The sequence below is a fragment of the Quercus suber genome, unplaced genomic scaffold (genome assembly GCF_002906115.3).
Source record: "Quercus suber isolate HL8 unplaced genomic scaffold, Cork oak 2.0 scaffold_191, whole genome shotgun sequence".
NCBI classification, from domain to species: domain Eukaryota; kingdom Viridiplantae; phylum Streptophyta; class Magnoliopsida; order Fagales; family Fagaceae; genus Quercus; species Quercus suber.
In genome coordinates this window covers 159,199-171,132 of record NW_027069649.1, presented here as the reverse complement: position 1 = coordinate 171,132, position 11,934 = coordinate 159,199, and the positions used below count along the sequence as shown (strand labels likewise).

Genomic DNA, 11,934 nt, shown 5'->3' with positions numbered 1-11,934 from the left:
AGTCTAAAACCCACCAATTCTCTCTCACTCTCACGCACTCTCTCTTTCTCTCTGTTTTTTTAAATTTCTCTCTCTAAACAAATTTGATGTTGTCCGTGACTGTCACTGTTACTTTGCATGTGATAGAAAGAAGAAGATGGAGCAGCAGCAGCAGCAGCTTCTACATTTTTGCGATTCAAAGCATCCCTTGCTCTTCGATCAAAACGACAGGACAGGAAGAAGTTGCTGTGGGTGCCAAGAATCAATTTATGGTCCTAGCTACTATTGTACAAATTGCGGATTTGAAGAGGGATGGTACAAGTACAGGCATCATAAATCATGTGCAGAACTGCCCCTTGGGTTGCACCATCCCTTGCACCCAATCCATCCTCTTATTCTCTCTCCCTATCAGATAGATTATGGCAAACAAATTCAATTTAGCAATTGCCTACTCTGCAATGAATCTCGCAACCAATACACTTATCGCTGTTTCCGCCGCGACTTCAACCTTCACTTCACATGCGCTTCTTTACCGCTCACCACCATGGAAGCTGAATTCCACGACCACCCTTTGACCCCCTTTTTGAAGTCGTGCACATTCACTTGCGACCTTTGCGGCAAAGAAGGCAAAGGTACGCCCTACCTGTGTCATCTATGCAGTTTCTGGGTTCATAGAAGATGTGCTTCTTTCCCACGCATAGTCAAAGTTGTGCGTCACAAGCACCTCCTCCACCTCACCCATTCTTCTCTTGAATTCCATCAACCCGACACCCAATTTTGCCAACTCTGTGTTCAAAAGGTGGACACACGCTATGGGCTTTACTATTGCTCCAGATGCGAATTCGTTGCCCACCTCAATTGTGCTATCAACAGCAGGAACAAGGAGGACATAAATTTGCAGGAATTTAAAGATGTGGATGAAGTTCCAGAGCTGAATGAATCGGCTGGCTCAGCAACTTACGAAGTCAAAAAATCCAATATTAAGGAGGACGGAACTCAAATAGTCGAAGAAATTAAACACATCAGTCACGAGCATGACTTAAAGCTCACGAATGAGGTTCCAATTAACCAAATATGTGACGGGTGCGTAAGAGCCATTCTCCCTCCGTATTATAGTTGTGTAAAGTGTAGATTCTTTCTTCATGAATCTTGTGCTAAATTACCCCCAAAAAAACGACATCCACTTCATCAACACCCACTCAATCTCCTCCCAATGGAACCAAGTAAGTGTTTTCGGTGTAATGCCTGTTCTCAGTTTTGCAATGGCTTCACCTATAGGTGTGAGAAATGCGACTTTGATCTAGATGTTCAATGTAGTTTGATCTCAGACATCCTTACCCACGAAGGTCATGAGCATCCACTTATCCTCTCCTACATCGCACACCAACAGAAATGTAGTTGCTGTAGTAATGAAAGCTACCAAGTATTCCGTTGTACCAGTTGTGAATTTGCACTAGACTATAAATGCGCTACACTACCACATACAACGAGGTACAACCAACATGAGCATCCCTTCACTCTATGTTATAGACGTGAAGATGACTCTGGTGAATATTATTGTGATATTTGTGAAGAAGAACGAGACTCAAAACATTGGTTCTATTACTGTGAAGATTGTAGTTATCCTGCTCATCCCAAATGTATTCTTGGGGAATACCCAAATTACAAGTTTGGAGGTGTTTACACATTTGACTGCCACCCACACCCTGTTACTCTTATTGAGAACACTAAAGACCACCCACCATGTCACATATGTAATAATCCTTGCATAAGTTTTATCTATCAATGTGTCCAATGTAATTTTAACATGCACGAATATTGTGCATTGGAAGTGTAAATGTAGTTTTGAATTTTATTTTATTCTAGACTAGTCCACAGAATATCTAATGTGTGAAATTCATCAAATGACATTGCAGTAATTCTTTTTAACTCTCTTTCTTCTAAACATGGTTCATATAGGACATAAATACATTGTATTGACTTATGCTTGGCTATATCTAGTTGAGCCCAACCTTGTTCTCATCTTTTAGGAACAAGAAACCCGTAGATAATAGGATTTTTAAATTTTTAATATCTTTTGGCACATTTTTTAGCAAGGGAAGTTGGAGCTTGGTGTGGAACATGATGATCCAATACTAGAACTAAAAGGCAAACTACAATTAGTTCTCATAAGTTTTGTATGACTAATTTTTCTTCTCTTTGTTTCTATGCAATTCAGACTGCATCATTTTTCTTGAGTCCATGCCCTTAGCCCTCTTCTTATATAATAGGTGGGTGCCCATTATTTTGGAGAGGAAAATGGTGCATTTATATGCAAAACATGAATGCATAAACTCAACAGCATTTTAGGTTATTACATAGTTACATGTTTATCAAAATATGTTATATCATTATTTTAGTTATGATTATTTTTACTGCTGCTATTATTTCCACGAAAAACTTGATTCTACATGATTATCAAGTGCCCTTCCTCTTATCATAGATGGTGAGGTTCTTTTCTTATCTTTTCTTAACATAAATTTTATACATCATCTCTGTAGGAATATTGGTCTATTATCTTAACTGAAGGTACACCATTTACTTCGTAAATGTTGATGCATGTTAAGAACATGGTGATTTGGGAGCAGTAATTGTTAATAACTTGGCTGGTTGAGTTATCTAGTATAATTGAATGTACTCTTAGCTAATCTGTTATAACCTTGTTGGGCATAGAGACTACTTCAAATCTCGTTTGATAAGTTCAGGGCTTAGTTTACAAAATGTTAGTTGGACCTTTCTTGCTTTGAAGAATCAATTACATAGGACTTATAAAATTTAGGGCATCTAATTATTATACTTCTGAAGTTTTTGTTCGATAACATCCATTATTTATGCCCTTGTTGATCATACTTGTAGATTTTTTTTTTTCAATTATAGAGGTTGGCAAGTGTCGTGTCTATGTTATACACTCATGTTTATGTTATAGTTGTTGGGGTACTTTAATTTGGGGCAGAAAAAGAAAATGGAAGTTGCATTTTTCAATCGGCCAGGGCTAATGGTGATTTAATTGACAGTGTCTTCGCAACCTAGGTGGGGGGAACAAAGTTGATCTTGATCCTTTTTTTAGGCTGCAAAACTAGGCAATAATAGATATTGCTAATTCTGGGCAAGAGCTACACATTCTTGTTTTTTACAACTTTTTAGTGTTAGCTAGACTACTATTCATTGACATGAAATATGATTTTTAAAATATTATGCTAGTTGAAATAATTCTCATGCCAAATTTTTAAGAAATTGTAAGATTTTCCTTTTGTTGCAGATCACAACATTTCCTAGCAATTTCTCTTGTATCAATAGTAATATTTTTTGGCTCAAACTATATCTCCTGCATTCTGCACAAATGATTTCCAAGCCTCTTCTTCATTCAGATTATATGCCCTGAGATCTTGATTTCTCATCATTTGCCTATACATTTTCAAAGATTATGTAGTTAGTAGGATCTTACAGTTGGCTTGGTCATTGTCTCGTTATATTCCCACAATTGTCAAAATCAATCACAGAATTTCACAATGGCAGTGAATAAACCGAATGGCATGATCCTCAAATGTCAAAAGAAACAAAGGGCTTTGTAAATAATGATGACATCCCCCAAAGGAAGACTTAGCATGAGATCATAAATTGTAGAAAGCGCTTAAGAATAAAGGCTCTACTCAAGTTTGTAAATAGTAACAAAGAAGGCCAGAAAATGGAGAATCATTTTGGAGGTGAAGATGGTGAACTTGATAAGAGGTATGTTTCTTTTCTACTTTAAATGGTTTGTTGGGCATCCAAAATGAAGTTGTTGAGCTTACAAGTATTGACTGGCTTGGTACCTGGTAAACATGTCAAAATGAATGAAATGAGTATAGAATTACATTGTTAGCAAGCACTTTCCAAAGTGATGCTATGGTTGTTTGACACATGATATTTGGAATTTTATGCTATTGGCTGATGTTAGCAAAAGAATGCTATTTGCACACTTTGTTATATGCTTGTTTTTCACATTTCCTTGAATGTCTAAATTGCAATAATTTTTTCCTATGTTGCTCAAAGTCTGTAATTTAGGTGAATTGAAGAGCATCTCATGTTTGCTCATTCTATATGATATCAGTAGCTCATTTTTTCCTGTGTTACTCAAAGTTTGTATTACATGGACCATTTTATTTTAAGGCATGATATCCAATATGGTCTTGGGTTTTTATTTTTGAAGCATGGGTGAGCTATTGCCTATTGGGCACATGGTGTTTGAGAAAATTTCCTTGTTTGGGCTCTTTGGTGGTGCATGGAAACTTTTTTTTTTTTTTTTTGGGTTCATTGATATGTAAAATGTTGTTATATAGACATGTCAAAGGATTCACAAATAAAAGATCAATTTGAAGTAAGTGTTGTGTTGAATTAGGTTGAGATCGTATGGATATTGTCTTTTCAACTGAGTGTTACATAGAAGATAGTGGCATGGTGAATGCTAAATTGCATTCAGATTCACACCTTGAGATGTCTATATGTGAGATTATTCTTGAATTCTCTCGAGATTACATTGAAATGGGGTCTCACAAAGTTAGTGAGCATTTTCATGGGGGATTGTACTCTTTCGTTTTATGTAGCGGTTTTGATCTACTAGAATTTAGACTGGCGCATGCTGAAAGAAGTTTTTATTTGCTAACGATAACTATAGTCTCATCTTGGTGTACTAGTCTTATTTGGCAACATAGGATTTTTCCTGGCCTGTTCTAAACGGGTTAGCAGTCCTTTTTTCCCATCAAAATTAAAAATTGATGAATTATTCATATAAATACTTTCTTAACAATTGACTGTCTTTTACCAGTCAATTTCTTTAATGTTTTTTGTGAGTGAGAAGATTAAACCAAGTTGAAAGCTTTTTTGGGCTTAAATGTGTAAGCTTCCTTGGTTTTTCAAACTTGATACAGTAGATTATATGCAATTTATAAAAGTTCATCACATCCCCACGATGGTTGGTTCTTATAATTTATTCACAAAAAAAAAAAAAAAAAAAAAAAAAAAAAAAAAAAAAAAATATGAAACAANTCTCTTGATGACTCTTCAATTACCATAGTTGGCATTATTTGCCACCATAAGACAAAGTGCTTGGCATCTCTTGAGCTTCCCTATACCCCTTTTTTCTTCTTAAATGACTTATATTCATTTTTCTGAAGTCCTTTACTAACATTTATAATTGGCATTTTATTCTTGATAACTTACCACATTAACTTTATTAAAAAATAAAACTGAGATCTCAGAGTCTTTTTGAGAACTGAGTTTAAATTTACTACAATTTATCATCAAACCTAGAATTTGAGTGATTGATCATGGTTGCCCTCATATGTGAAAATGTAAAGCTGGACTTTTCTTCTAAAAGGTGTTTACTATTTTCCTTAGTCCCAATATACCAAAAATGTAAACTTTGTTGCATTAAGTATGAAGAAATCTTCTTGATTGAAGAGGAAAGTTGTGATGACCAAAATAGCCAATGAGGGCAACCATGCAATCTTAAAGAAGATAAGAATCGAGAAAAGCAGGCTGTGAAACCACCAAAAACAAAAACTTTTGGTTTTCCTCTGAATAGATCAATTCAATGACTCGCTTTAATTGTTTCCCTCAAGGTGATTCATTTTAGAAAGAAGTGTGCATCTTTTGAGTTTGGTAGTGGACCCACTGGAAAATTGGTGATATAATGTCACCATCCAGGTAGAAATAGCTCCTTCACCCATCTATTGACTTGGAAACATTGTAAGAGTTTATAATGGAAATAAAGGCATGTACTATTATTCATTTGAATTGCATACAGTTTTTATGACAAGAATGTGAAAGTGGTCATTTTCTTTAACCCAAGATGGGGGGAAAAGTTGTAAACAATTCTGTAATTTCTCTATGACCTTAATAATGGTTTGTCACTTATCTTGCTCAGCATTTCTTTTTTTGATGATAGCATGTATTTGTGTATTCTTTTAGTCCCCACTTCATAACTGGTTAGTGAGCTCTAAAGATGCCAGAGCTGATTAAAGTTGAAATAATAGTGCAGCTCAAGGATTCATCTAAAATGTCCTATTATGTGTAAAAATCAAGGTTGAATTTTAAGAGTTCTTCAATCAATAATTCTGGTTTTCGAGTTGGGTGTTTGTTAATAACAATGATGGGACATTGTCCATTATCTGGCTAAGATATTGGCACTTACAAGAAGGCAGGTTCGTCTTTGACTGAAAGGTCTAAGATGTAGGAGTTAGATGGACATTGGAAGATGATGCGGGGGGTAGAATATGATCAGTATCAGTAGCTGAATGCTGTACTAGCTTGGGTAATTCTAGGTCATCTTTGTGGGAGAGAGTGAAGATGATGGTTTAGGTTTTGATGGAAACCTCAAAGATGGAGTTGGATAACAATGCTGAAGACTTTTGCTTGGCAAAGACTTATAGCTCAATTTTAGCGGTAGATATATGTCCTTCTCAATACTCCCATAATGAGGCACAGGACATAGCTGTTGGCCGAGTGCATTCTTGCATAGCTTAATTATTGTTTTGTTAGTCATGGACTTACCCATGGTCTGGATCACTGTAAGGCAAATCACATCATTTCCTAGCAATTGTTCTTGCAAAAATAGTAATATCTTTGGACTCAAACTATATCTCCTGCGTTTTGCACAAATGAATTCCAAGCCTCTTCATTTAAAAAATCTGCCCTAACAATTTCATTGGTCATTATTTGACCATATGTTTTCAAAGATTTTATTGTTAGTAGGATTTTACAGCTAGTTTTTTCATCGCCTTTTGGAATATCCATGGTTTTGAAATCAATCTTTCAGGGGCAGAATTTGCAAAAATTCACAATGGTCCTTGAATGCTAGTAGAAACCAAGGGCTTTGTAAATAATAATGACAGCCCAAAAATTGAGACACAGATTGAGGTCGCAAATAATAGAGAACTTAAAAATGGAGACTCAACTTAAGTTTGCCAAGAGTAAGTGAGAAACAAAGAAGAACTGAAAATGGAGAATCATTTTGAGAATGAAAGTGGTGAGCTTGATTAGATTTAGAGGTATGTTGGTTTTTGGTTTAAATGGTAAGTTGGATATCAAAGATGAAGTTCTTGAGCTTGTTTGTATAGATTGGCTTAGTATTAGGTGAAATTTTCAAATTGAATGAAGAGGCAACATAAATTTTTGTTATTAATAAGCACTTTCAAAAGTGATACTATAGTTGTTTGACACTTAAAATACTTGAATGCTATTTGCACACCTTATTGTACACCTGTTTTTAACACCTGACCTTTAGAGCATCATTTCAAATTGAAATAGAGATCAAATTTCCATGAAATTCAAAACTGCTATCATTTTTCCTGTGTTACTCAAAGTCTGTTGTTGAGGCAAGTTGAAGAGCCTCTAATCTTAGCTTATTTTGTAATGACTTGGAATTTAGATTATGTCATGATCAAGTACACATGCTATAAGATGATACACTTATTTATACTTGGAAAAACAAGCATTTTTTTCAGCTCCAATACCCAATCTCGAACTCAAGATGCTGTCTCCACTTTCTTGGGTGTCCCCACTACCCAAAGATATGAGCACTATTTGGGTTTGCCTTCACTGGTTGGTCGAGCAAAAAAGAAGTCATTTAGTATCATCAAGGAGAGAATATGGAAGAAATTGAAGGGCTGGAAAGAGAAACTTTTATCACAAGCGGGAAGGGAGATTCTTGTCAAGGCAAATACAAGCAATTCCTACTTATACAATGTCCTGCTTCAAATTGCCTAAAGGTCTCATCAATGATATTGAGTCACTCATTAGGAAGTTTTGGTGGGGATATCGCGGTGAACAAAGGAAAATACACTGGGTTAGCTGGGAGAAGATGTGCCGGCCTAAGGGTGAGGGAGGGATGGGGTTCAGAGAGCCAAGTAAGTTCAATGATTCACTTTTGGCTAAACAGATCTGGCGTCTTGCCAATAATGAGAAGGCCTTTTCCATAAAGTATTTAAGGTGAAGTTTTTCCCTAATTGTTCTATCATGGAGTGTGAGAACTTAAATAAAGGGTTGTATGCGTGGAAGAGCATCATTCAAGCCAAACATGTTATTGAAGTCGGCAGGATTTGGAGAGTTGGAAATGGTGAATCCATTCAGATCCGAGAGGATAAGTGGCTTCCAAAATTTTTGGGTTCCAAAGTTATATCAACAGTATCGGGTTTGCCCTTGGACTCAAGGTCTGTGACATTATTGACCAAGATTTGCATATATGGAAATCTGCCTTGATTGACCAAAAATTATGCCTCATGAAGCCACTATGATAAAAGGCATTCCCTTGAGCTGGCATAACACTCAAGATAAGCAAGTGTGGCTGCCCTCGAAACATGGGGAATATACAACCCGATCAGCCTACCAGTTATTAGCACAGAAGAACAGAAACTTGCTGCCAGGTAGCTCTTCAGATGGAGGGAACAAACATTTTTGGAAGTGTATTTGGAGTCTGCAGGTACCACACAAGGTAAAGCATCTGGTTTGGAGAGCAGTGAATGAAGCATTGCCAACACTTCATAACCTGTTACGCAGATAGGTGGTAATTCAAGTTACTGTCCAAATGTAAGTCTAATGGTGAAGATACGGGTCATGCTTTATGGAGTTGCCGGAGGCTACTTGTGATATGGGAAGATGATGAAGAGCTGATGAAACTCACTAGACAGAAGTTTATGGTTTTTGCTGATCTCTTGGCTGTGTTGTTCATGAGGAAGGATAGGGTGGATGTAGATCTATTGGCCGTGATCTGGTGGCTTATTTGGAGTAGAAGAAATGCTGCATGAGTGGGCGAACCTGTCTTCCAATTCCATCAGCTACGGGCAAGGGCAGAGCAGTACCTGTTGGAGTTCAAGTCTGCCCAGGTCAGTGTCAGCAGGGGCATGGCAGATATTATAAGGGTTGCTAGATGGGTACCTCCCATACCCAATCAGAACAAAATCAATTTTGACGGGGCTGTCTTCTCTGATGTGGATGCAGTGGGTCTAGGTGTGGTAATTCGTGATGCTTGTGGACAGGTGATTGGATCATTGGCTGAGCACATCCCAATCCCATATTCAACAGCAACTGTTGAAGCTCTAGCTTGCAGAAGAGCTTTGCTCTTTGCGAAGGAACTGAGTATCTTTGATACTGTGTGACCCTACTATCACTTTTTGTAACCCATTGTGGTTGAAAAACGAGGCGTAACAGCAGCCAAAGATGTAAGAATTAAGCTATAATCCTTCCACATTGATCCTACTATCACTTTTTGTTGATTATTCTCCCCGCATCCCCCCTCTTTACCCAGATCCCCAAGACAAAATGATCTTACTGTAATTAACTTATTATTATTTGCTTCCACAAGCAAGATACAGTATTTGTTTGATTTCTGTGGCGTTTTATAGTTAGTAGGTTTTGTGATAGGCTGATATCCTTTTTTTTTTTTTTTTTTTTTTTTTTCATTAGCCATCTATCCAGGTTCTAACTTCTAAGTCCTCTATTAAATATAAGTGCAATGCAGGATCTTTGATGGAACAAGAGACTGCATAAGAACTTGGCATTGGAAAGTGAACAGTTGCTAAAGTAGTGAGTTTCTTACCTTATCTTTTTCCTCTTTTCTTATTTTAGATTGCAGTGGGTTTTGTCCTTTGTCGTTAGAGTTTCTCACCTCAATTTTTGTTGCACTGTACAATTCTGTTTATTCAGAGACATGTACAGCAGAGAGGGGTTGCATTTGATTATCATTTCTAATGTTTGTGGAGAATGTTGCCAACTTTATAATAGTAATTATGTATAACTAACAAGACAGAGATTGAGGTTGTGGAGAAAGAAGTACTCATGCTTATCAAATAGAACTTTAGTGATTATACTTTTGTCAGGAATGGAATTATAAACATTTACTCCAAGTGCAGGGATTTGGAGGATTTGATCAGTCTTCAGTTGGATGTCTCAAAGGAACTCAGTCTCATGGAACTCCTTAATTGCATCTTTTGTCCTTTGTGGGCTGGCTCCAAGGCACTACAAATGTATGAAGAGATGAGATTGGAATGCATACAGCCAACTGATGTTACATTGCTGTCCGTACTCCATGCTTGCTGCCATGTTGGCTTAGTTGAAAGGGACATGGAGTTATTGGAATCCATGGCTAAAGATCGTGGGTTGAGTCTAAGATCGGAACACTATGCTTGTGTTGTTGACTTGTTGGGTTGGGCAGAACTTCTTACTAAAGCAAAACATATTATTGATGGATTACCAAAGAATTGGCAAGCATTCCTTGGTTCTTGTAGCATTCATGGTGATTCAGAGATGGGAATATATGCTGCAGATCAGTTTTTTTTTTCAACGGCACCTAAAAACCTAGCACCCTATATTTTATTGTCCACTATCTATTTTCTTCTAAAGGGAGATGGAAAGAGAGAGCAAGGACTATTAAGAGAATAAGGGAAATGAGGTGGCAAAAGAAACAGGTATGAGTTGGATTGAGATTGAAAAGAAAGTCCAAAGCTTTGTTGTTGTGGACAGAATGCATGCACAATATGGAAACATATATGGGGTTTTGGCTGAGTTGTTTAGACACATGACAGATGAAGGATAAGTTCTACATAAGAAGCTCATTCTCTACAACTTGGATCAAGATGGGAAGGGACAGTCATTGGTTTGATTTACTAACCACTCAAATATTTCTAATGTTCTATGTTTGGTCGGATAATCTCTCAATTTAATTGGATGTTTGGATTATTAGCTTGTTCCTGATTTAAAAGCTAGTTGAACTTCTAAGTGGTTTTGCCTACTTTGCAAACTTTGTAGATAAGGGCCAAATAGGGGAGGGAAAGAAGTTAGCAGATGGTGTGTGCTACATTATCTTTTAAGACCTATAGTTGATTAACAAAATGTTCCCCTTTCTGTACCAATTCTCTATGTCTGTTTGTCAAACTAAAAGGATATGTTGGTTTTCTATGAGCATCAATTGGTTATATACCCACAGGTGTGCATATGATTAGCTTATTATGATTCTTGTTTCTTGACTTACCTTGTCTAAAATAAATGAATTTGGCTATATAACCGTTGTTAGTTAATTAGGATCTTTAGAGCCCACCCCAATGTTGTTGTAAAAAGGTTTAGCTTAGTTAAATTGAGTTGAGTTACTCTTAAATATTTTTACATAAAGACATGTAAGCGTGCCTTGTGCAACTAACGTAACTCTTTCTCTTTATAATTTTATGACATTGTTTCTTCTCACTGATTAGCTGCTCAAGTAGTGCAATCAATATCAATAATTGTCTGTAACTTCAACTTTATACTTAGCAATCATCAACTTGTTTCACTAAGATGGTTGAATTACATGGAAATTTTCCGTTTATCATCTTTTTCATCCTTCATTAAGAATTCTGATTAAACCAAATTGTGAAATGCTTCTTGCTAACAAGTCCAATTCCTTGTAGACAGAATATGGACAGGGGATTGGAGAGGAGGCTTGATCAATGGAAATGGGATGGCTTTTGCATTTCCTAAACATATTATGGATGTTCTGGTTGCCTCATTAAAGCAGGAGGTGTATTCAGATTTTAGGGGGCTTAAGTTGTTCTTCACAAAGGCTTGGGCAATGCTGCATTTAAATATATACTTGATGCAGCATTAATGTGCACAGGAGAGAATCCACAAATATGGACATCTAGCAAGAAGAATGCAGCTTTGTATGAGGTTATTGTTTGACTGATGTGTTTTCCTTGTGTTGTTGTAACTTCTTTACCGTGCAGCTACTTTTTGCTGCTTTTGTTATCCATGTTTTACTTATTGAAATAAAATAACTGCCTTTCTTATAATTTAAAAAAAAAAAAAAAAATTCTTTAGGCCTTTGAAAAATTGAGATAACCCATTTTTCGTTGGCATTTAATTAATATTCTAGGAGATCATGCTTGGATTGTGTTATCTAAATTCCCA

At 36.5% G+C, this 11,934-nt stretch overlaps 1 protein-coding gene and 1 long non-coding RNA gene across 2 annotated transcripts; both read left to right on the top strand.

Moving 5' to 3' along the window:
- Positions 1 to 1,884, top strand: LOC112017672 (uncharacterized). Its single transcript, XM_065778811.1, has one exon. It carries the CDS (start codon positions 137 to 139, stop codon positions 1,814 to 1,816), a length of 1,680 nt encoding a protein of 559 aa, XP_065634883.1. The 5' UTR covers positions 1 to 136; the 3' UTR covers positions 1,817 to 1,884.
- A 3,163-nt stretch (positions 1,885 to 5,047) lies between these two features.
- LOC112006925 (uncharacterized) lies at positions 5,048 to 11,772 on the top strand. Its single transcript, XR_002882414.2, has 3 exons — positions 5,048 to 9,215; positions 9,505 to 9,579; positions 11,436 to 11,772. It is a non-coding gene; the product is annotated as an uncharacterized LOC112006925 (long non-coding RNA).
- The last annotated feature ends 162 nt before the right edge of the window (positions 11,773 to 11,934 follow it).